At 41.3% G+C, this 26,811-nt stretch overlaps 1 protein-coding gene across 2 annotated transcripts in view; it reads right to left on the reverse strand.

Annotated features, from left to right (window-relative positions):
- Window positions 1-26,811, reverse strand: part of SLIT3 (slit guidance ligand 3) — a 533,501-nt gene that overhangs the window by 246,300 nt on the left and 260,390 nt on the right. The window contains exon 6 of one of the 2 annotated variants that reach the window (XM_065690970.1): window positions 20,115-20,186. The exons of the other annotated variant lie outside the window; for it this stretch is intronic. Coding sequence (XP_065547042.1) covers window positions 20,115-20,186 — 72 coding nt within the window. The remainder of the gene's footprint in view (window positions 1-20,114; window positions 20,187-26,811) is intronic. 2 annotated transcript variants of the gene reach the window in all.

Raw genomic sequence — 26,811 nt, forward strand, 5'->3', positions numbered from 1 at the left:
AACTTTGGGAATGTTAACGTTTCACAGGAAAGTGCCACCAAGACATCTGTGTGAAATTTCTCACATAGCAAACTAAGGTCCTTATGATTAAATTTATAAGCAAGCACCATAAGTGGTAATAGATGCTCCTTTAAAATCATACGAATTCAATTAAACTGAAAAAATATAGATTTTTTTCAAAGTGCTTTTCATGCATTTTTCATGTTTAATTTTTACTCTCTATTGATGCTTTACTAAAATCATTCTAGAAGAGCTTGCTTGCATTAGAAAACTTCGAGAATGGATATGTTAAATTCAACATGAAATTAACTCTCAAGTGGAGTAAATCGGAGGTTCAGAACAGCAGCGACAAAGCTGCTGTGAACAAGCTGAAATCTCGCTCTGGGATTTTTACAAGTGTTCCAAAATTCCTTTTTTGTTGTTGTTTCCTAAAGATGTGGTTTTGCCAAAGGCTACGGTTGAAGCATTGTGCAGAAACAGCTCATCTGCATGAAATAATTGGGCACAGTCCTACTCTCTGCTTCAGTTATCATAACCAACCTATGTTGCCAGGTTGTTAAACAAGGAGGAAGGAATATCTGATCTGGAGGGGAAGACTTGCTTTCAAATACATACTCTGCAGACTATTCAAAAGTATCAAGTATTTACTGTAAGTTGTATTATTACATTAACTCACAATTCCAACCGTTGCTGTCAAAAAACAGACGTCATTCCAGCTTAATGCAAAACTGGAGTGGCAAATGAGCATGCCGACTACTCGTGCCTCTTCCCACAAGGATAAATACAACAAAGCCAAGATTTCCTTTCAATATCAGGGGGGTTACAACAATATTTTTTCTTCTTTCTTTAACTCTCATGGTTGCTGATGTAACAAACAGTGCATACCAAGCACAGAATGGCTGTCTCCATAGCAATTGGGGCAGGTTTTGCCGTTTCCCTAGTTACTCTTGACTGATAACCATCTGTTGTTCTCCTCTGCCATAGCCCCAAAGGGGAAAAGGGGAAGAAATAAGGAAGAAAAAAATGGGTGTTAGAGAATAGGAAAGTTACTTACTATAGTGGGTTTTACATTTTTCAGAGGGTTTGCACTTACTTAAACCTTTATTTACTGTTATTTTCAGTTGACAAGTATCAAACACCACATGTAAAGAAAGTTTATTCCTAAATGTTACTAATCATTCACTTTATTAACAGCAGGTCATACTGGGGGATTGTATTAGGTATATTAATAGGAAATCACATCATTAGGGATGTTACTATGAAACTGTGGAAAAGCTGAAACTAAGGCACTTATGTAGAAAAAATACGCAGATATTTAAGCTAAATAATTAGTAGACATTTGCAATGTACACAGAGCACGGGGAAGAGCAGCGCAGCATCCACTCAACTGCTGCAGGTGGGATAGGATCACTAAGGCACTGTTACTTTCCACCTGAACTGCAATAACTGTTGGAAGTTACCTCTGTGGCTATCACTTCCCTCCAACCTTGAGGCCCTTCCTCCCCTCCAGCAAGCTTGTGTGGTGCTACAGGGGAGACACAGCGGGACCGCAAGGGCAGGCTCCCCGTGACTGCATCCTTCTCCGAGGACAGCAGCACCGCTGCCCTTGCACCACAGGCAGCCCCTACGGTCCTGCTGCCCAAGGTCTGCGCCAAGATACGCACCATAACAGGGTCACACAGACTCACGGACCATCATGGTATTAGTTACATGGAACTAATAGCACGTAAGTCATGCTCACTTTGAAGGAAAACCAAATAAGCCTTCACAGGCAAGCTGCTATGGCAGATCAATACAGTGGAGGCAACTGGGGTTTGGGCTTTCCTTGAAAATGAGGCTGTGCCTATGTTCTGGGTAGTAACAAATTCATTACAGAACCAAAATGTACAAAAGAAAATGCTTCATGCTGGAATATTGACATTTACATCAGATATCAAAGACAAAGGAAATTTGTTTGGAGCTCTCCTACTACTGAGGAGCTCCCCACATTGTATGGCTTCAGTAGGCCAGAGGACTGCAAAACACTGCAGAGTGATACAAGGGGTAACGGTTGGACCTGACGATCTTAAAGGTCTTTTCCAACCTAATTGATTCTGTGATTTTCTCTGATCCTAAGAGGCAGGGCCACTGCTCTGCTGGTTCTTATCGGCAATGGGACAGGAGATGCGCTAGACACAGATGGCACTGTTGCTGCCCTGAGGACACCACCAAAGAGCTTCCCAGCCCCTGCTAGCGGGAGCTCCAGCAGCACAGGGCTGCCTCGGGCTTACCGGGACCATGGCTAAAGATGCTTCTGGTCCTGCCAGGATAATGGGTGAGATGCAGTGAAGCAGTGTGGTTATTTAACACTAAGCAAGGGGGATGCTTAGCAAAAATCATAATTCTGTTGTTTCATTGTCTACACATTTACTTTTTTTTTTACTAATAATGTATGAAATTCAGCTTTAAGAGGAAAAACCTGAGCTCTCGTGCCTTTAGGAGGCTTTGATTTTTTCAGCAAACATGAAGATTACATGCTGAGATGGAGGCCGCAGCAGAGAGCAAGTGCAACCAACCTCGCAGTTAAGTGAAGGTAAACGGGCCAGGGCCAGCCACCAGAAGTACCTATTTTACACAGTTAGGAAGATGACAGAGCAAAAAGGAATCTTGACATTCGATTTCCAGACATCTGTCCCCTTCAAAATCACATATTACATTAGATTAATTCCATCACCTGCAGTCATACCACAAATTGAGCTATGTTTTCAAGCTCTTAAGACAAAAATTAGGAGGAAATTGTACCAAAACAGTAAATGTTGTGAGTAAAGACACAGCAGGGTGTCAAACTTGTTACATGGCTGGTAAATTTGGGCAAACCAGTAAAGATTCTTGTGCTTTGGTGACTTTTTTAATTAGAAAATTACTATTAATACTTAGTAGATGAATACCCAAAAAATTATCATTTTACACTTACAAACTGTGGTATCTTTGTAGAACACACCAATAGATTTCTCAAGCCGATGCTGGTTTATCAGACTGTTTTGGAAAAACAAAATTGGCCAGTTAAAGCTGTAAAGGGAAGAACAGGTTTGAACATCTCAGTGCCCCTCATACGGGTTTTCAGTGCTGATCCTGCTTAGCACAGGCTCCACAGCTTCTCTACAGGTTTCCAAAAAGCAGACCATTGCATCTTTAGTACAGCTCAGATGTTAGGATGAATACGTAGCACTCCAGATGATGAAAGGTGTGGTGGGGGCTGCTTCCAGGTTTTTTGGTTGCTTTTGCCCCTTTTCTACTCATCAGGCAACAGCAACTTGCCTTTGAGACATGAATTTTAAATTATTCTAGTAATTTCCACTGTAAAATTGGCCACTGACAAATAAGCAATGAAAAATGAGTGTTTTCAATTATTGTAAGATAAGAAGCTATTTGACTTCACTACAGCTTTGTCTTATTCACTGTCTACCTGTCTGGGCACTATCAAAGGCAGGGATTTTGGTTTTAACATGCAAATGCTCCTAAATGGCTGAGGTCCACATGCAGCTCCAGATTCCAGCTCCTCATTCTGATTACACATATCTCTGCTTCGCAGGTATGTGACTTCTCGGGCCTACTGAAAAAGAGCAGCAGACCCAAGTACATCATGTAACTATGCTCTTAAGGCTGTAGCCCTCTTACTGATATAAACCAAGGCCAGCAATGGATACTATAAGGACATCTGAAATTTGTTTTCCTGTGGTTGCTTCAATGCACATGCAATGTTCTGATCCTCAGTTTTTAAGTCTTTGTCACTTTTTAGCATCGTATCTCATTTTGCAAGTCAGTTGTGTGGTTGACTTTAATCAATACTAGATAAGCATAGGGGCAGGTTTAGATGAGTTGGAGGTAAGGGTGAGAGAGAGACTTTAGAATTCAGCCTGAAGCTTCTGAGCTTTTAAGGCATTTACCTCAAACTTCATTCTCACTACTCAAGGCAATGAATTCAAATTCAACATCCAAATTCCCACTGGAGTTCCTTCTTATGGTCTGACTCTGTACTTCATTGCCTCAAATTTGCTTGTTCTCCTATGTGATTTCAAACTAATAAGTTAACATAAGGTGTGCTTTGGATTTTTGCATTACCAGCTTATGCTACAACTCTAATGAACGGGCGGGTTCTCGCTGTGCACTTTGATGTATTTATTTACATTTGTACTATGTTCATAAAAATAGTACTCTGTCCTTCTCTGGGCAATCTGTGCTTACATATGTAACTTATGGAGATACATAAGTGCATTTGCTTACTCATACTTATAAACGAGTAAGCAAATAACATTCTTGTTACTCTGAGAAGACTGGTAAAGGGTTCAAATAAGCGCTAAAATCTGTTGGTTTATTACTGTCACAAAGTGGGGTATCCTCATGAAACAGACTGTAAAAAAGAAAGCAGTGCTCCCGAATCAGGGAAGATCCCTCAGTGACAAAGCAGTGACTGTCTAAGCGTGACTTCAGGCCTGAGGGGGTGTTGGGTCACCACCTCACCGGGGATTAGGAGACTAGTGATGTGAAAGCACCTTTGTCACAGACACCCCAAAACGTCAGGAGATCATTTCACATTGGAAGGAGGTAAGCCGTGAGCAACTGCAGAATGGAGACCATTGCCTGGAGGTTGCTCTGGGCCAAACACTGTACGCACTTAGCTTTATCATCTGCACTTCCACCAAACAGCCTTCTCCAAACTTACAACCTTTCGTTTCAGTGCTGTAAGTATTGCTTTGTCCTGTCTGCTACATGGTGAGGCCCACAGGGGAGGAAACCTCGTTTCTGTGTGTATTTAGAGCCTTGTGCAAGAGTCCAAAGCAGGCCTGTCTAAAGGTGACTCTCATTATCAGCATTGCTGAAGTCCACTCATAGACATGAAATGGTTTTCTGGCAGTTATACATGGATTTGAAGACCTATTTTTCTTCCTCCAGAAGTTGTCCACACTCAATCATCCTATGACATCTTTCATGAAGATGTCATCACACAAACTATGTGACTTGTGTGCTCCTTTGCCAGCCACTCTTTTGCCCAAGTCTCCACCATGTCTGGAACACTTGCAAAACATATCCACATTGTCAATGAAGTGCCTGCACATAACAAATGAAAGCCCAAAACACTTAACAGGTCATCTTCAGAACAAGAGGGGTTAGGAAAGAATAACCCAGAGAGAACTGTAGGAAAGGAAAGCAAACAAAGGACCTGATATACCAAATGGCAACCAAAATTAATGTTGCTTTTGGTTCTCGGGGGACCAATTTTTAAATACTTTGAGAAGTGCTATGGTAACACACAGCAAATCAGATCACAGATGATGACAAAAAAGCCATTTTGTTTGACTGTTTTCAAGCCAGCCAAATTCATGTCATGTGTGAAATATTTATCACCCAGGGTAAGGACAGCAATCCATCCTGCAGATTTATGTTTACAAGCACTCCACACAAATGCTCCTATTTGAACACCCCTATGAATCATAAGCATCCAATATGTTTCAACCACCACATTCAGTTTTTGTTAGCAGATCTTTAACTTGGTGAACAACATTTTAGCAAAGCAGTGTGGCACTGCCATGCATCCTGCAGGAACAGGGCACAGAGCATATGTGACAACTCTTCTGCATATTCACCGGGGGGGGGTGATGTGTTCCCACCTACATGAAAGCATAGGTCTATTTCTTTTAATTCATAAAAGAAAATGTCATCCATCTATTTTAGGCATTTACGTGACTGCTGTAGTACTGGAGTCCCTTACCCTTTAATGTATACACTCCTCCTCCCGTGGGTGCCCAGCTGTCAGCAGCACAGTGAGGTTTTACAGCACTGCAGCAATTGAACCCAGCACTTCCAGTTCCACTAACCTGCATCATTTCTAAACTCAAATAAGCGTCCCTGGCCTCAGGACATGCAAAGCACCAACACAGAGCATAGAACAGGGAGAGTTTATATCCAAAGCGTTGAACACTACTTCACTGTGATAGACAGTCACTGATGCTGTTACTACTGTCATGTTTATAAAGATACAGGTGAAGCATGTGTAGCAGCACTCATGTTTTACTGAACTGCAGTACTTTAAAGTAAAAATATCATCAACCCCCCTATTATTGGTTTCTGAGACCCTCACATAAGCTTAGATCTTGAGTGGAACTTAAAAGCAGCCTAACAGGTGCTGAAGTCTGTCTTTCAGTTTTCCTTTTGGATTGCTATTCACTTGGAGAGACTAACTGCTGGACAAGGAATAACTTGACCCTGGATATGGTACCTCACAGGTTAGAAAGCTTCACACCAAGGGATAACCATAATCTCCAAGACAACACACACTGCAGAAAACAGAACGATAGATCACTCTCAAAGGGCTTCATTCCACCTCGCAGGGGACTTGAGCAAGGTAACTCAGAAGCCTGTGTTTATCTATAAATGCAGGATTTCTAGTGAACAGAAATGTGAAATATTCCATTTAAAACAGGTAAAAACAGCATCACCAAATAACTCCATCCCAATTTAAAAAGAAAAAAAAAATAGGTAGAAGGTGGCTTATCATTAGAAATATTGTTGGTACTTTTAACTAATTTTACACCTTTCATCTAACATGAACAGGAAATACTGCACAGGCAGTTTATATACATAATTTCCTAGAATTTATGACTTCAAGATTTTTCTCCTCAAATTGCTAAGTTTTTGTTTTTAAGAAGAATTTCATTCTGAAATTAACAGGTGATTTCTTAAATATCAACGATTACACACCTGAGCTGTTCCATCACAGTTACGTAGCAGCCACTGACTAATGATTCTACAAGCCTGACAAAATTTAAGCCATTAACAAAGAATCTTACAAGTTAACATAATCCATATGATTTGAAATTTCCTTGCTAGGTGGTATTTTTTATTAGTATTTTTTCCTGACATTAGTCCATAAATGTATTCCTGGCAGAGGCAGCCGCTTCCTCTGCCAGGACTGTTTTAACAAAAAGGCAGTCATGTGCAAGAGAACTTTTACTCCCCAGCAGGATTAGGCAGCAAGTTGGGATCAAAAGAGCACAGCAGTTACCTTGCCTGACCCGTTAACAAAAATCTGAACCATCTCATTCATACTGAAATGTGACAGCACTGAAATTGAATGGCTACAGAAAAGCCTTGCCCCGGAGTTTTCTTTCTTGCAATCAAAGCAACAAATCTTTTGTAAGTAGGTAAAGAGGATACCTGCACAACTGGCTTCCCAGACATTCCTCTCATCCTTCTCAGTCATCCTCCTGAGAGTGCTGCTTGCCTAACTTACTGGCAAGAGATTGCTGCTATCCCCCAGCCTGCACATTAACCCTTAATGATGCTTTCCAGCTGTTCCACAAGCAGTGAGAGCTCCACATCTTCAAAAAGCAAAGTGAACTGAAGGCCGAAAGCTAAAAACCAACCCATCACCAACAACAACCCCCCCTATCAAACCAGTCCACATAACTGCAAGCCCCCTTCTCCAGTGAATCATTCCAGGCAAGCCACTTGACCTCCTTGCAGCAGTTATCTTCCTTCTAAGACTGGGTTTAAAAGCAGGACCTAATCAATACCTGATGCTGTATATGACCTGAGCTTAAGTGTATAAATTAAATACAAAATAAAGCAGGTTCAAGGGTGAAACTCATGGACAGGGCTACTGAGGGGTCACAAAAGAAAGCAGAAGGAAGAAGAATCAAAAAAGAAAATCTCATTTCTAAAGCTGATTTTCACACCAGAAAGCTGCATTTCCTACCACACATCATAACAAGCAATTTTTAATATGTATGAAAAAGAATAATGCACCAAGAGGTAGTGACTTGGGTGCAGTGATTTGTATGTTGTGCCCCTGGATATGCAGCAAGAACTGCCTATAGGGATCTTAATGAAAACCATTAGCCTGAAGAAACCCTGTGCACCACAACACAGTTTTATATAGCTCGTTAGCTCATCTGTTTAAATGAGTGAAATTCTAGGGTTTGGTGGTTGTTGGAGAAGCATCATTCTGCATCCTAGTATTGCCTGCCTTTTAAGCAACTTCTGATTGTCAGGCTATCGAGGCAGAATGATACAGGGAAATACACTGATCCTTCTAGAAAGGCTCATGTTCCTTCAAAACAGCAAGTAAATCTTCACTTGCCACAGTAAAACAAGAGGAAGAAAGAAGGATTTTAAGTGTGAAGATGGCACACTGGACAAGCTGTGTATGCATATTCTCACAGTGTTACTGCACTACTGTTCAATGATTTGGAAAAACAACTCCAAAAAAAGCGTTAAAAAACCCACAACAGACTGGAGCAGAGGTTATTTCCACATGAAGACAGAATTCTCTCATTTGTTTCTTTGACATTTATGGGACCACCAAAGGGTAAAGAAAAGCAAAATTAGATCTCACAGGGTTTTCATAGGAAAAAAAGTGGAAGAAAATTATATTCTGTAGCAGAAATCAGTTGTACAAATGAGACCATCATCTAAGAGCCCTTTCCAGTGCTGCTCTCTTGCATTTGCCCTGTGTCATCTGGTCTTAAACAAGAGGAGTTTTATTCTTGCCTACCTCAAAGCTACTTAACTAAAGCCATTCGAAGATTTACACCTAGACAATCAACTTTGCACTGATTCTACTAATCTCCTAACAGATATTTGCATGTCTGAGGATTCCCTCTGTGCTCCACTTAGAGTTAGATCCCTATTTTACATTGGAAGAAAACACTGCAGATCCAAGCACAAATATGACTTTCTAAAATAAAATGATCTTCTTAATATCTACATAGGACTTACACAATCTGAGCAGCCTGTGAGGACATTTTCAAACGAAGTAGCAATTTAGCTGTTTAAAAAGACTGCATAATATCCCTTGCTGTATAAATACAGAGAACATATGTTCATATAAAACCAATTTATGATGAAAAGACTGTAAAATACAACCTTACCATTACAGTTTAATTCTTTTTTTTTTCCCTCCAAAACTGTCTGCCTTTCAAGGCATAACGATTTTGGATTGAACTGTAATACAGGTGGCTTCATTTTCCTACAGCCACTTTATCTCCTGAAGCCACCCAACTGCAAGATAGTGAAGCCCTATAACAGACAGCATCACTGAATGAGAACCATAATCTCTCCCTTTCATGCTCTAAATGTGGCAAGAAACTACACAGGCTTTGTAGTCCTAGTCCTTGTTCTGCTCTGCCACAGAAAGCTGCAGATGAGGACTGACAATGGCCATGCAGCAGCCTTGCTGAGGTGGGGTCAGCAAGGGGGACATTCATCTTCTTCTGTGGTCAAGGAAGAGCAGTGCAGGAAATCTATTCCCCCAGTCAATTACTGAAATGAATTTCTGAGCCTAAGTAATTGGAGAAAACAAGAATCCATTTACTTACTTGGTTTGCACTAGTGTTTTCATCACTTTTTTTAACGGGGTTAGATTAAAAATAGTAATTGTGTTACTCAGAAAAAGTGATGCAGTATGAAGTAAGAACCGAGCAGGTTTTATTCACCTTAAAAGGTAAAACAAATCCAGGAACGCTCTTGCCCATTTACAAAACGCAATATCAAAACTGCATCCCAGCAAGATGGCAAAACAACCGGAGACTCCAGAGACCCACAGGATCTCAGCCTGGAAAGCCAAAAGCACTCCCTGCAGACTCCTCTCCATTCGGCACAGAACTGGTCCTGCTGGACACATCCCACAGCAAAGTGTGGCACTGCCACTGAATGAGCAGGCACTGCTCTTGTGCCAAAAGACCCTTTTTCTCCCTGGCTAAGACATGTGCTGCACTGACTGCAGAGCCAAGCTGAAACATCGGGAGAGGGGGAAGAACAACAAAACAGACAGCTCAAGCTATGGTTTTAACTTTGTCCAGCTGGAAAGGTCAAGAGGAGAAGGCAAACTTTCTTCTGCTGGTGGATGGTATTTACAACCTCCATTTATTCATGGAGTCTGCACTAAAATGATATTGCTATGCTGTTTTGGCTAGAGACTGCCTAGGCTGACCTCTCCGTGCCCAGTACAGCACCAGAATAATTCCATACAAAAGGTTTGCATTAAATGTAATGAAGCAAATGACAAAATCAATAAACCTGGAATGGTGTGGCTATCATAAAAATGACGTAAATTCAGAGTTCACAGTGGTTATGAAGCTATTGAGAATTATAATTAAAACCAGCACTATCTTTTTTTTTTAGAATGAAAGTTCCTTTTGACAATCACAGATGAATGCTACAGGAAATCTTCAACAAATGTATTCAAAATTAAGCTATGGCACAAAGACAGCATAAATTATACAATGATAAACTGTAAGCATAGGTTAGCCTAAAAAAGTACATAATGAAGAAAATTTGATTTTCATACTTTTTCAACTGCTGTCATATCCCATTTTAATCAAACTTCATATCAAAAGGACCGTAAGAATACCACAGAGCCTGTTTTTAAATCACGGTATTTTCTGGAGTTTGTTTCTGTCAAGGAGACTTTTGTAAGACTATTAAACCAGAAAAGGGCCAAATCTGCTATTCATTACTCTCCATCCAACAGCAGCGCTGCACCACGGGTGCTACATCAGAATTTATCTCGGCTTTATTAGGATAAAAGAATAATGAGCCCAGAAAGCACCGAGCAGAGCTCCGTGGAATAAGCGAGCAGATAAGTAATCGCTGGGAATATCAGTTGTCACCATGACTTGTTGTAGCAGGTTTCAAACCCCAGATAACAGATCCCATTCAGACTTGGGGGTGAGGTTTTTCTTTGTCAAGCTCTGCACACGGGGCTTATGGCCTTGTGTTAAAATTTACACCAGCATCACACCTAGACAAGTGGACTAACCACAACTTAACTCCCCAGATCCCCCAAATGAGTTTGCAAATATTTTTCACCTCATCAAACAGAAAATTTACTACAACTTTTAAAAGTGACCCTCAAGCCTGGGGTTCTCACACCCGAATGCTGAACTCCAGTGCAAATGGTGCACATGGCTCTGTCAGATGGGCTGATCTTCCTGATGGGAGGCAGCACATCATGTCATTCTTCAAACCCCACTGATGACCAAGCTGCATTCCTAGCAGCTATAGAAGCAGCCCTTTTAGGCAGGATCAGGCGATACATTATGCAAAATACAAAGCATAGGGCAGATCAGAACAGAATTTGAAGTAGATGAAAAGGACAACTTAAGCCTATGTGGGCCACTTCATCTTTCTTGTCATCAGCATTAGGATTTTACCAGATGAACACAGGAAGTGACCCTTGAATAAATTTCCAGAAAAGGAAAAAACAACTGGTATTTATGCTTGTCTTACACCTATAAGCAGTATTCTAAAATCGATGGCTTGCCCCCAAATTGATATTGAAAACAATATATATTACAGTGGACATACTGAATACAGAAATGTGGTAAATCAAAATTATGCATAAGCTTATTATGGAGGTCGTCAGCTTTGCTTTGCATCAGAAAAATGAAAACTTTAAAAATATTCAATTCCACCATACTAAATGCCACCAAACGTACATCCTCCCATACTAAGTGCTCCTGTCCTTATGTAGTTGTATTTCATAGGTAGAGCACACCAGGGAGGTATTTCAGCTTTTATTTATCTGACATTTTACTCAGGGGAAAGCAACCTTTACAGTGAGGAAATCTCTTTCTCAGGAGTGATGGTTCAGCTTTTAATGAGTTGTCAGTGACAGATCCCTTATGGCTAGCTGAGCCCACAACCATGGGCATCCATGAAACAAATCCTTCCTCCGATGCAAGTGGACAGGAGAACAGAGCACACATCCCCTTTACTTAATGCAGCTGCTTTCATTTAAAATGAAAAATAAAATAAATCAGCAGTGCATTTTCAATCTGTGAAATCCATCTCAAGTGAAGTACTAGGGGTAGCGTAGCACATCCAACAGATTTAAGATCATTCTGTGCTGGTTAGTCCACCTGGTGTTTTATTTATGTGCAAGGGACATGGGAAAGGGGATTACATAAAACAAAACCTGGTTTAAAAATGCAAGTATAGTCTGATCACACTCCCAAATATGACATATGTTTAAAGGCCTCGTGGAATGGCTCTGGAGTTTTCCAGTATTTATCATGTGTGCTGCAGAATTTACAGGTTATCAGTCTGCACATGTTTCTGCCATTGCTCCCTGATGCATTTGGGACCATCCCAGGTTGTTCAGGAATAAAGCCAGGAGTTATCATTCCTTTTAGCGACTCTTATAAAATACAAGAATATCGTGCAGGTTGGGACCAAACCCTGCAGCTCACCACGTGAAGAGCTGACATAACACTACTGCTGAGCATTTGCAAGAATGAGCTATCAAGACTGAAATGAGCTCACTAGTTGGCAAGGTTACTGCTGAGCCAGCATCTTTTACATCAGTGGACAATGCAAAAACCCCACAAAACTATCTTCCCAAGAAGGTCATTTTGAATAATGACTATCCTTATGATGTTAAAAGAGATACATGCAAAGGTTTCAGGATTGTAATGTCACTGAAAACCACAGTATTTCCTGACAGTCATGACAAACTGGTGGAGAGCACAGCTATTCTCACAGGGCACTGCCTGTTTGTACCATGTTCTAGAGAAACGCAGAATTAACTCCTTATTCAAGACACTTTGCTCACCCTCAGCCATCCTGCATGAGGCTGTTGTGTGAGGGAGGGGATGTAGGAACAGCATTCCACACTGCAGGACATGCACCCTTGTACACAAGACATTGCTACAGACCAGCAGGCAGTACAGATGGATGCGTTGCCACTGCTGCACAAGTACAGGCAAGAAGGCTGGGCCTAGTCACTGTAGGCAGAGAGGAGACTGCTGAAAAGGACGTGGTAGCAGCTATGATGTCGCTGACATGGCTACACAGCATTTAGGTTTCCTTGATTTTTTCTCTGCTTTTTTCTCTCACTACAAGATAGACAAAAGCAGGTATTTCTACAGATCAGGACAGGTAAATTGTAAAGGTTAGTGATTCAGAACTGGAAGACAGAAAAGCGAAGGGTAATATATGCCAACCTGTCCTCAGGTAGGATAGCCAGCAGCAGTTCCCAAGGCAAGCTGTGATCCACAGCCAGTCAGTCCCTGCAAAGGTGGGCCATGACTCTTAGGAGGCAAATGAAGTGACCAGCTTCTGTGTCACCTGCTGCTGGCCCTGTGTTCGAGGCCAGCTGAAGGTGTGAAGAAATACACATTGTTGTTTCACAAACCGCCCACTCCCAGGACTCAGACTCCGCTCGGTTAGTTATGCACATCTCACCCAACATTCTGCACTGTGCAGGGAACATGCATGTGCATTTCAATCAATCATATCTTCTTAATGAGTTAATTGTGAAATCTGTGCTTTCTGCATTTATTCGAAAGGGGAGAACAGATGGCAACAGCTCAACCTAATATATTCATAAAATTAACTTACGCTGCAGGTGATGTTTCTCCATGGAAGGTGGCAAGTTGGTAACGTGTTGTTTTAATGTTATAATAATGCTGCATTACAATGGAATTTCTAGGAAATCAAATGTGATGGCCACAGAGATCTCTCTTGAATTCATTATGGTCACTACCACAATGAATACCAATTATAGGACACAGAAAGGAAAAACACTGTTGGAATACATTGAGAGCAGTGTGAATTTACAAATAAGGAGAAGGAAAATGATTTGCAAATCCTTAAGGCTGAAATAACACAATCTTTTCACACCCTAAAGAATGTAAAAGACTTGTCTAACAAGGATTTCCAAATAGCTATTTCACTACCTCTGACCTGTTTGCCAGCTCTGAAAACAGTCACAAATACCAGCTGAGATCAAAGCAACCTGAAATCTGTTCTGTAATAGAAATATATCCTTTCTCTAAATGTTCATGCATTTGTAGTTAAAACATACTGTGCCTTTCATGCACATCATCAAATACAGGCACATGTTGTTCAGCCTATTGAAAGGCACATAAGCAAATACACAAGCCAGGATGTGATAATCAGTTCTCCTCTGCTTTTATTTGAGGCCAACCACTGATTTCAGTAGACTTATTCCAGATTTTACACCAAAGAAGTGGAAAATCTGGCCAACTGTTTATCTTCCTCCTTTTGTTTTATTTTACCACTGACTGCAACACTAACACTGAATACTGTACACAAAAGTCAAGAAACCAAGGCCAGGAATTTCAGAGGGCTCAGGATAAGAGTTTCCCTGGAGAACTCAGCATCAAGGAGTTAAGTTTTCTAGGCAACATTTCATTAAGATATACTGCATATTTCTGTACGGCAAATAATTCACCATCACTTTCTTTCTGCCAGTGAAATGGCTACACACAAATCAATCACTATTTCCTTGGGTTTGTTCATTATTTTAACTTGGCAGGTCTGTTTAATTATTTCTATTCTATGGCTGAATGGCAAAAATTACAAATATGCTCTGCAGTGCTGGTGATGATGGATAAAACATGGACAATTTGATATTTTGTGTAGGTGAATGTAAAAGACTTCTCAACGTAAAGAGCAAGTTCAGCTTTTTCCACAATCTGAATGTGCAATCTACATGTTTAATTTTTGGAAAAGTCACCTGGATCGATGCTAATAGTAGCTGCATGCAGAAAAAGTTAAGAGTATCTTCCAAGAAAAGCCATTTCACAAATAAGAAACTCAAACTAATAGTCACAAAACCATTTTACAGTACTTGCAGAGCTCTGATTTTTTACGTTGCATTGGTAATGCAGCCACTAGGAAAATAAATGTGTACTGACTTCCAGAAGTGTTAAATGTTACATATGTGCTGCATTTTTTAAAACCATCTAAATGCTTACTTTCTTCCTCCAAAGAAATCTTTAGGGCTATAAAGAAGGATATTACCCACAATTTCCTAAGTGGCCCCAGGACGCCAGAAAAGCAGCTTGCAGGTCTAGTAATATGAGCTATTATCTTATGTGCCACTGAGAAATATTTAGACAGAAATGCAATGAGCCTGTATTATCATGACAGATGAACCTGCTAGCTTGTGGGTTTTTTCTGAATCCCAGCGCTACAGAATTCTCTGTTATAGTCAAAGCCTCCAAAAGGAAAAAGGCAGAAGCCGAATATGCACAGAAGTGAGTTCCAGTGAATCAAGAACAAGGAATGGCAGCACCTTCCCACAGAAAAAGCAGTAACTGTGATTTCGCATGGCTCTAGCTCAGTGTGGGGCTCAAACAGGGTGTCCACACTGTCTGGTCAGCTGCCCCTCTGCTCTCCTCTGCACTGCACATGTATTCATGGTTTCCTTTCAGTGAATTATTCGGTTTCCTTGCCTGGGAGATGCTGATGTCAAAGAGCTCATACACAGCAGCATGTGAACCCTACAGTATGGACACAGGCCGGTTCTTAACACCCAGCCCTGACACCAGCACATGCTCCTGGATGTGGATCACGCACGCTGCATTGACACAGACACCAACACCAATCTGTGCACTCTGATATATGCAAGATGTACATTTACACCCTCACTGCTTACAGAAGTAGCTTTTCCTTCAGTCTGAAAGGTGCAAGATGGGAATGGGTGACAAAGGAGTAAAGGCTTAGAGAAACAACAACCAAAATCTGACCATTTTAGTTTCTGCTTGGTGGTAAGTCTTGGGCTATTGATTTTCCTTACTGCAATGCTGCAAGGCAAAGGAATAAACTGTCAAGAGATGGTAAAAGGACACAGGGCAGCACCTTGCCAGAAGGGTAATACTTTGAAATCTGCCCCTTGCATTTCTAATGGGGAAATGATCTCTGCAAGCACAACAGGCCCTGATATCATCCTACCTCCAAGAATCACCTACCTACAATGCTTTGTGACACCCATGAAGCTGGACTGGTTATGGTCAGGCTTCACAATCCTGAAGAGAGCACAGCAAGAGGAACGGCTAGGAGCGTACTGCCAATAACCACAAGCAACACCTTGAAAGAATGGTTGCTGCTGTTATAGGATCTTGATCTGAGTCAGCTTTTGCATGTTGTTATCTGGGAATCTGGTTAATTCAACAGGAACTGCAGGAATGCCTCATCAGGGAAACACTCATTTGAATGCCAAGATGTGATACAAGCAGGGCAAACGTGCAGAAACCCAAGAAGCAGCCCTATATATTTTGATGATGGAAGGCCAGGGCTGACAGTGCTGAGTTATCCCAAAGCTCAACAAGACCCAAATCTATAGACTTTAATTCTTGAAATGAATGTGCTTACTTGGGGCTAGATTCCTGCAAAAAACATTTCCTGTTCTCTGAGTAATAAGTAACAGAAATTGAATACAGGTGTGTACTGCAAGCTGGCCCTCGCCTGCCCTTTCTTGTTCAACTCTTGTTAGGCCTCCTGAGCAGTATTTCTGCATCTATTCTACAATATGTTCAAAGTGTCAGTTTACACCAAATTCCCATATAAGTTCATTATTGCTAATGGACATTATATGCTAACGATGCTTCCTAAAAGCTGTATAATCATTTCTACATTTTAGTTATAAATAGACTTCCTAACTCATTGTGTGCAGGTTCCTCCTTTGATTTTATAGTCAAACAGCAGAAAACACTTCATACAAAATAATTCACACAACAATATTTCCCTCACTTGGGAGTTTTGAAACCTCATCTTGCCAGCCTCTGCTCTGGGTTTGTCCTCTGCAAAAGCACTGGCCTCCTGACATTTACAACCTCTTCTTTATAGCACAGCCCTTTTGCGAGCCCATCTTCCTGGGCTCACTGCTCTGCTAAGGGAAGGACAAAAGATAGAAAGCTTTTACCATTTAAAACAAACAAACAAACAAAAAAAGCATGGCAGGAAACAGCCTGAAACTTTGCATTTTATAGCACTTCTTTCTTCCCTAATATTTCTTCTTTTCAACAACCAAGACTTTCTCCGTACCTAGGCACTGCTGCAGCCCCGGTGCCTGAGGGATATCACCAAAGAATCCCTGGCTTGGCACATGAAGCAGCACCTCAGCACCTCCTCAGTTGCAGATTTGTTTTCCACCAGTACATTCCATCTGGACAGAGCTGCCACACTGTGCTGCTTACTGTGAGAGGGCAGTGCTCCCAGGGTTTCCAAATGGCACCCACTGAGGTTACAATGAGTCCTTAGGCTGCATATTTCATAGGCTGCATCCCAAAGACATTCATGCCCTAGCTTGGACTATTGCATCAACTGCTCGTTTTTTCCCCGAGGGACTTTCCAAGCTGCTGTTAAAGACAGCGTCATTCTGGAGAGATTTGCATGCTCTAGCACTTGCTGTGTCCCTATTATAATATCTAGAGTTGTTATTTTTCTCAGAATATTTGGACACATTATGTAGAAACTAGAAGAATATGAAGCCATGTTAAATGTCAAGGTATGAAAACAGACAATTCCATTCCACCCTGTCCCCATATGAATTTTAAAGATATCTGGAAAGGTTTGGGGCGTGTAGGAGAGTATGTGACTTCATATCTTCTGTCTAAAAGTCTCCAGAATCCCTAAAAAACATGCTTTAGAAGGTGAAAGAACTCTGAGACACCACAATAAATCTGCAAAGTGATAACCATAGAAACGGCCAACCCTGCTGCTCTCATGTTAGCACATGTGTCAGAGTCACCAGGCGACTGGCACTGCAGGTGCTGGAGCAGCTGAATGTACTGACAGGCACAGACTCATCCTCCTCCTCTAGGTGCTTCAACACTCGTGCCTGTTGGCATGGTCATTTCTGTGACTCAGAGGGAGCGATCTGGCTGCCAAGTCTAGACTGAGAATGGGAGTTGGCAGGTTTAAGCTTACTGCTTAAAGCTTTAAGAGCTTTAAACATGAACTTGGTTCAACTTGTATCACACCCCTATAGCTACTGCTGCAGACATTTTAATGTGCTTCCAGCAGCAAGCTGGCTCAAGATTTGTCACATTTTTCTCAGCAACTCATAGGCCACTAGTCTGTGTCTGGAAGCAAGTCACCTGAGCCAATGACTCACCCTGGGCACACAGTTCATCCATTGCTCATAAAGAATGCCTATAGATCTGAGCGAAACATCTCCTTCTCCTGATGTTTATCTAAACAATCCGTACTTGAGGCTCCCACCAGCAAATCTATTCATTAGACACTAAGCTCTGTGCTGCTGCTGAGCCAGAGGCTGGACTAGGTGAGCTCCAGAGGTCATTTCCAACCAGAACTATTCTATGATTCTGTGATAATTTCAGTATTCCTGAAAGACAGAAACAGTCTCTACAGGGAAGTACTTTTGATACTGAGACTTCTACAGCAAAAGAATAGATATTGCCTAACTTGACAGTTACAGCTTTTTTGTAAAAAATAAAACATTTATGGAGCTTCTATAAGCACTCCATCCATCCCTTGATATTGGCTTATGTAAAGGTGAGACCCTGGTTCCTTCTGCACTGAGACTGGGTGCATAAATTAAAGAACACTGATTTTTCTGACAGCTCACCAGAGGTGAAAAGGACTCTGAATGCAAACTTTGCTATTTTAAACGAAGGTAGGCGACTAATACCGTTATAGCTGGGAAGTTAGATTTTCTGAACAAAACACCATCTATCACTCCTCTAGATGACACAACATAAGCAAAGCTCATGCTACCATGATAAAAAAGCAACAGTTCTGTCTAAAATACAGAAACTTTTTCCCACTAAAAACTATATTCTACAGTATTTTCCTATGTGTTAAAAAGCAGACCTGCTCACACAGGTCCTCTGACGCTCCTCCACCGAAGAGGAACATTAGAGTAGGGGCTCAGAGGAGTTTAACTGGCTTCTTAAGACGCGTTTTCTTAGGCTGACATTTTCAGGTAAAAAAGCCCTTATACCTGAACAGGTAAAGTCCTTTGTTGAATATACATGAAGTAGCAAACCACCGAAGAAATACAGGCTTAGTTCGCTGAATGCCCGCAGAACAGCTGTAAGTGTTACAGGACATTTATAAGTCTTCATGTTCTGTCTGAGAGAGCACAGGGTGGCACAGCACAGTGTTGCTCCTATGTCTGTGTTTTCCAGCCTAGAGGAAGTCCTGCTTTGGTCTTTTGTAGTACAAACCCCAGTGATGCAATATTCCCTGCAACACAGCATCACCAGAGAAAGTACAAGATAGTGCTTTGCCCTTGGATGCAGATGTGGTCATGCTCTGACTCCTCCTGACTGCCCTTAACAGTTTCCATGCTGTCTGTAGGAAAAAAAATCTAGTCTGGATGGAAAAGAGGATTTTCACTGGGGCAAGAAGTGAAAACAGAGCACAGGTATGTTGCAAGAGCGTTTGTAGAAAAGTGCTTCTTTTTAGATCTCCTTTAAGCTGATCCTTCTATTAAATAAACAATAAAAAAATCCACACTGTTTTTGCTATGCTTACAACATGGAACATGTTGGGGTAGCAGATTTCAGGTGTGTGGTGTGGTCATTAGCTAATGCTAATGGCTCTGAAGTGGTTCTGACATCCTGACTCTTTGCCAACTTGTGGTCTGTTATTTCCTTTTTGCAGTTCACCTTGTGTTGACTCTAACAATGCCAATGATGTGTTGGTGCACAGGTATGTGCAGAAATGCATTTCTGGCATGTAACATGTCAGAACCTCTTGCGGCTCTGAAATGCAGAGCTGGAAGGCGTTATCTACACATACTTCAGACTGTAGGTTACAGAAAATCACTAATTCAGACTCATTCATTAGCACAAACTGCAAAAGCTGGTTTTATCTTTTTAATGACTCTTTAAAGTTACTTTACTTTTCACTACAAACTGTCAAAGCATGCACACAGCTACTGTGACTGCGTGCCACATTTTGCCAGGCTCACTTCCCACCCAAGTGCTGGGACATAAAATTTCATCTAAGTGATTTAATTTCTAACTCTACCAGTTCTTTCCTTATGCATATTTTGCATCAATACTTGGACCACGATTTCAGTGGATTTTGCAAAGAACACTGCAGGGAGTGGAAAAGCCTTTAATGATACTTTTTCCTCCGGTCAAAGCTTCCCCAGGTGTGTTGCACAATGCACATGCACCCCAAATAGGCACGTGAGGCCCTTGATGATAACCTGCTGCACACAGCAGGGTCCACAGCTCCCTTTTGTGTTGCAAAGAGCTAAAAACCATGTGATACTCAAACAAATAGTAACAGCCAGATGTAACCTAGGGAGAATGGTTTTCACTACAACTAGCAATGAAGTTGTCACTTACAAATTCTTCACATCAACGATTCCTCGAAAGGCCTTTCTAGGGATTCCTTTTATCTGGTTTTCACTCAGGTCTCTGAATAAGGGAAGAGAAAAAAAATGCATTGTATTAACAAAGAGAACCAATTTCTCAAATCTAAATAAAGTCACATACACAAGCTTGGCAAGGGAGACGTGTCTGGATTTGTTACACCACACGTTCTCAATTATCTCCTCCAGAGGTCTGTGGCATGAGCTGAAATGACTGTCCAAAAGAAACCACCAGAATTCGTGATACAAATGACAGAAGTTCCAGAAAACATCACTTGTGGTCATGACACTGGCACAATGCCACGAGTCGCTGGCACAGTACCTGCAGCCAAACCTTAAGCCTTGAAATTGCAACCCTGTAGTGGAAATGTAATCTTCTCACCATGCTGCTGTTTGTTTACTGACTGCAAAACCCCCGGCTGCCCCTGCTCAGATTACAGCCTTTATGTGAAATTAAGAGTCAGGAAAAATATGACAATCATCCTCTTGTGAGCTTTGTATATCTACAGTGAAAAGATCTTGATCCACTGCATGGAAAAACCCACTACACTGTGTTTCATTGGGAAGGACAATTCTTAACCTTGGCTAAACAAAACCAACCAAACAAAACCCTCCAAGGCCCACGACAGCAGCAATTCAAAATAGCCTTCTAGTATTCAAAACATTTGAGAATATTTCAACTGAAATCAGTACATCTGCATTGTGAGCACAGGTAGAGCATGAGGTACAGCACTGCAAGCTAGTTTTCTGTTAGACAACCTGCATTCAGTTGCTTTTTCCTTTGATGCACTATAAATATTTCACCTGGAATATTCCAAGTTCACAACCCTCTCCGACTGCCAATGGAGAAAGGAAGGAGGGCATCGGGAATGGGAGGGAAACGGACACAAAATCAGAAAGTTGGAATGATTTCAGGCTAAGGAAAAGCAGCATTCACAGTGATTTCTTTGCTGGTGCCCTGTCAGCATGGAAAAGTGGGAGCAATTTCACTCCAGTTTGGGGTACAAAGTGGGAGAAGAGAGAAGTGCAAGAACATGAAAGGAAGGCAGGAAAGTAGGAGAGAAAAATAAGAAACATGCAAATGCAGCAAATGGAAGGCACAGGGATTGCTGGACAAAAGGACAAATAAAGGTAGTACCACAGCACAGGACATTACAGTGCATCACTTGGTGTGACTGCGTTCCTATGTCATACAAGCCCAAGACTTTGCCCCATTCTCAAAAAGAAACTCTGGCTTTCTAATGACTATTAAACCGAATGGCAGTCATCTGTACTCACCCCAGAAACTCTTTTCTGTAAGTACATTTTGTGTTGCAGCAAGGCTCCTTTCCAGTCTCCACCAAATTAGCTTTATCAAATGAGAGGCCAGAAATCAGAGCCTGTCACAAAAGCCCACATTGACACTGCAGGTCAAGACGTGTCACACAGGGCTTTCTTCTGCTTTCCATCAGGCAGATAGAGAAAAAAAGGGGACTATGTCCTTGTCATGAGACTAATTCAATTTATACCAGTCAGGCAGTCTACACCAAATTCTCAAAGAAGCCACAATTGTCCATTCAGACTACTGCAAACATGAATGTGCTGCTGGATACAAGTCTCTTTCTCAAGGCAGATTAACATTCTTTGCAACCTTCACAATTTGTTTAACACTGATCCACACCGTGACCCTTGCTTCACCTCCCCTTTCTTCTACCAGCAACAAAATATTAGTTCTTTAAAGGCAGACCTTCAACCCAGACAAATGATCAGGCAACCCGGACAGAAAAGAGTCACAAGTAAAGTGTATTTTAGACCTATAAGAAGGAAGTCTTATGTTGAAGACCAGTTTCATGACAGGGAGTCTCTTTGGTGTGGCAGTGGGGCACTGCAGAGCCACAGCTAGTGGTAAAATCCTGACAAAATGGCTTAAAAGGCAAAAACTAGTAAGATCAGAAAGCAAGAAATATGCAAAGCGGAACAAAAAGGGCTCCAAAAAGTACAACTGTGTGATCAAAGCAGAATTGTGTGATTAAATAAAACATTTTAGTTGCATTTGTCTGGCATTTTATTGTGCATTATTTCAAATAAGGTTTAAAAATTAATTAGTTCGAGTATTTTTTTTTCCCTGATATTATTGTGGTCTAAAAGGGCTATTTCACATTTTGCTTTTTGCTTTGTCTTTCAGCTCTAGCAGTCAGGTAAAAAAAGGCGACAGTACGAAATTAATCTATTTTCTATGGCAATTTTCTTGTAAACTGCATTAATGTTATTTTCCATTTAGGCACTCTCCTCTGGCTAACAGAACGGCCTCTCTAAACGTCCAGGATCATGGCCTGATTTCATAAAGATCTCCAGTGGTTTGAAGAACTGACACCTCAGTGACGCGGTGTGGAAGATTGCTGACAAACATTGCTTCATTTCCCGTAACTGCCTCCTCGCAGTTCTAACCATGCCTTTCTGAGGTCGTCAGCAAGAGTGCTCAGCTCTGCTTCCCACCACCGTGCCAGACTTTTGTTAAGCATCTTTCATAAGCAAGCAAACAGCAACCAGACTCAGCCTGTGCATTCACAGCTCTGCTCTGAGGGAGCAGACGGCTCTAACAGCAACTTGTCTACACAGTTTGTCTTCAAGTCCTAGCTTTTCATTCCCTACTTCTCATAACATAATGGAAGGCTCTCACTGAAAGTATGTAAAATAAATATTAGCTGTTAACTGCAGAAAACCAGATAAAATTGAGGTGAGGCTAAAATAAAACCCTAAAAAATACACAGAAAAGAAAATGAATTTTGGCAGTCAAGACAAAATACACCACTGATCTCAAGAAAAATACATTATGATTAGTAGGACATTTCCTAGTTCATAGTCAGAGGTTTCAAGCCACCTATTTCTGTAACGGAAGACCTGTTCAGTGCCTGGGTGCATGGTGGATCCTAAAGAGGAAATGTGAAATTCCAGCTTTAGAGAAACATACACTTCCAAAACCCCTCACCCTAGGAGGTGATGTTGGAGACCTGACCAAAAGCACTTGACCTAAGTACAAACATGTCACTTTGTCAGACGCACCCTCCTTCACAAGGGTCCTTCTGTAAAGAAAGCAGCAAGCCCAACAATGGTAACATGTGCATTTGCATCCTGATAAACCAGGCACTTTGAGCTACACAAATGTTTCTAGATTAAATTATTCTTCCTGGGTTTTTTTGATGAAAACAGGCAAGTTTCATCCCGTTCAATCTGCCACGCGGCTCTCAAGCAGTGCAGATGGGACAGTGCAACCCATCAGTGCAACCAGGCACAGCCTCCAGAAAACGCAGTCTTCTTTTGGAAGTGTCCCCCTGCTTCCTTTACACAAGGGTCCTGCCTGATGGAAAGGAGCTCCAAAAGCCTCGGCAGCAGATCAGAGAGGAACTAACTGGGGGGAAAGCACAGCAAGTGACGATACTGGATACGTTTGACCAACAGCTTCCACAGCCAGCAGTGTGTGGTGAACGCCCCTAAGGAAACAGCACTCTTATTTCAGAGATGGGGAAACGAAGCCACAGAGACATTAAAGAACTTGGACTTCAAGTTTGCATAGATCAGAGATGCAGGAGCTAGGAAAAGCCAGCAGCCGTGGCTCACATGCCCTCACAGCACAGCAGACCACACGTTAGTCTAACCCAGCCTCAAACAAGAGCTGGCACAACTCAATAGAGTGTTTTAGGTTTTATTTTAACTTAGCTAAAACACTTTGGACACAGATTAACTCCCTCTGCAAGTCTAATATTGTTTTTCTGATCTTCAAATGTGAATTGCAAGAGCCTTACTGATAAAAGGATTGGAAAGGAAAAAAAAACCCACCCAAAACTGCTGACGCTTTCAAAGTGCCTCTGCAGCCTTCACTATAATGCTGGGTTTAGTGTCCTGCTTTAACGCTGCTTACTGCATCCTAAGGGAAATTTCATCTAACACAGCAGTCAAATACACAAAGACTTGGGTTTGTATTTTGGCCAGTGTCAGAACCTAAATCCATCAATTGGAACACAGACCCTGTGAGCATTCCTAAAATACGAGTCTTCATTTGAACTATAGATCTAAAACATTACAAATAGCTACTTTAATACAACTTGTAAAGTTACAGTGCTACTGAAAATAAGATGTATTACATGAAAACAAAAAAACATTAACACTGAGAGCATTATGCTGAGGGTTGTCTCCCTTTTCAAAACCAAAAAGACCTTCTGAGCATTTACCAGTTATTTTCCAGATCTTTTTGGCAGATTCTGAAATTCAAAAAGACTTCTTTTAAACAAAGAACTGCTCAGAATGCATCTTGATTAAGAAGTATTTCTTATAGTTGAACTCTCCTGGCTTTATTACTTCTCCTGCTCAAATGGGCTAAAAGAGAGATCACCATTCAGTGACAGCCAGTAAAGAACCAGACGTGCCTTTAATGTCTAAAAAGTTTAATGCAAAACCTTACAGAACTACTCATCAAGAGCCAATGATTCACAGCCTAACATGTATCTTTCCCAGTATGTTATTTTATGTGGATCCCATCATAAAACTGCAAACCCAGAGTTAAGCATTAACACATGGAACCCATGTTCAGCTAAAATGAAGGAAAAATCCAGAATAATTAACCTGATTCCTTCAAGCGCGTTTTACCTTATCCACAATCCAACTGCTTCATGGAATAAGAAAGGAGAACCCCCCACTCTCTCTGCAGCAGCCGATACAAACCCATAAGACACATACTGGTTGATTCAACTGCATCTGGGGCTTGAGAGTGCAAAATAACTATTGTTTCCCATCACCTCTTCCCGACACAATAATATGGAAGAGTTCCTGTTGTTTTCTTGCTCTGTACAATAAAACTAACGGAAAGGTATGAACGGGGATGTTAAGTGCCCACTGTCACTAACGCTAAGAAGTACTTTGCCCACCAGCCTCACTCCTGCTACAGAATGTGCACCTGAGAAAAATGAGCATTAGTTAATCCATGTTGGTAGCTTGTTCACATTCTTTTACCAAACAGCATTTCTGGGTTAAAAACATTACAGGCTTGTGCATTTACCAAAATAAAGTAAAAGGTTCTTGAGGTTTTGTGCACTACTAAAGTTTAGAGACTATTCTTCAACCCAACATTTCTTTACAAGTGCACTAAACCCAGACTGAACTACTCTGCCAAAGGTCACATACTTGACCCAATTTGGTCACTGCAATTTGTCTCATTAGAATTAGCTTTAATTTGTACAGCATGTTACACATAAACTCTCTCCCACAATGTTTTACTGAATTAAATAACACAATTAAGGAGTTAAAGAGTAACAGATGAGAGAAAATTAGAGAGTATAATCCAAAGAGAATAGGTATCTCTAAGTAACACATAATAAAAGATAAGCCAGTCAGTGAAGTGGGGAATGATACAAGGCAGGTTTTCATAGAGCAAGAGCTGCAGGGAAGGTAACTTCTGCAGCCAGAGAGCAGGCACAGGGAGCAACAGCTACTAAAGGAAGAATTCGCAAGACAAAACGGGGTAACATGCAAAGAGGTAGAAAGACTAAGGAAATCCATAGGGGGAAAAAAAGTTTACTCAAGTATATCTGTAACAATCCCAGCACAGAATATTAATATCCACAGTGTCTTTTTCTTATAACATTCGCAAGGAAGCTTTGTTGTGCCCTGGACTTCCTATTCCAGTCCACAGCAATGTGCAATGCCTCAAACCCTGCTTAACCTCAAGTGTGGCGTAACCAGGATGGTAAAACCAGCAGCAGAACAGCTGCAGCACATATTCCCTTCCAACTGCTACAGTATCTTCTTGCCCTTTGGTAGAATGCCCCTTCAAAGAAGTGAGCAATATTCCAGTTAGCCTGGTCACATCCTCCCAGGTAGTTCCAGCCACTCATCCCTGGAACCAGTGCAGAGGGAGGGAAATCCATCTCCTCTGCCATAAGCATGCACTTGCAAAGGCTGCTGTGCCTTAATAGTGTGTTAAGAGTGAGCCAAGAGAGCAATCACCATGCTTGAGGTATGCAAGAAATGGAACTGAATTACTTGTGTGGTAAATATATCCGAGGCATAACTGCCAGTATACACAAGCTCAAGCATACAGACATTGAAATCAGATCAAAACAGACTTTCTAAATATATTCAACCACATCTTTTAAAATGGCCTCGTACCACATTAAGCTAGCATTCCACTTACAGCAAACAACAGAAGAATAATTTTTCTGCCTTGCCAAAATTGGGTGGCCTTTTTTAAATAGTTAAAATCAATATTTAACATTTTCAACAGCTAAACACTATTCTTATCTGTAAGCTATTTTCCTAGTCCAAAACCGGTCAATATTAAGAGTTTTTCCCATTCTACAGATGGATTAACAAATAACTGCTGAGGACAATTTGGTAACTTTGAGCCTTGTAAACACAAAAGATAAATTAAAGATATTTATCATCTTCCAGTGGGAAAAGCACTGACCAAATGAGCTCACTAGGGCAGCAATAAGAACAAGCTGTAGCAAGTGTGACACTCCTGTCAGCAACTCCGTACTCATCAGGAGGGACCTCACGCTCAGGGAAGCAATGACTTCTCCCTTTCTTAGGTTCAGTGTAAAAGACGGCATTTATCACACAGCAGCAGTTCTAGCTCTCTGAAAGGAAAAACGGTAAGTCTTGTTGCTGATGCGCGACAAGGCAAGAGCTGAAGAACA

The sequence above is a fragment of the Lathamus discolor genome, chromosome 10 (genome assembly GCF_037157495.1).
Source record: "Lathamus discolor isolate bLatDis1 chromosome 10, bLatDis1.hap1, whole genome shotgun sequence".
Lineage (NCBI taxonomy): Eukaryota > Metazoa > Chordata > Aves > Psittaciformes > Psittacidae > Lathamus > Lathamus discolor.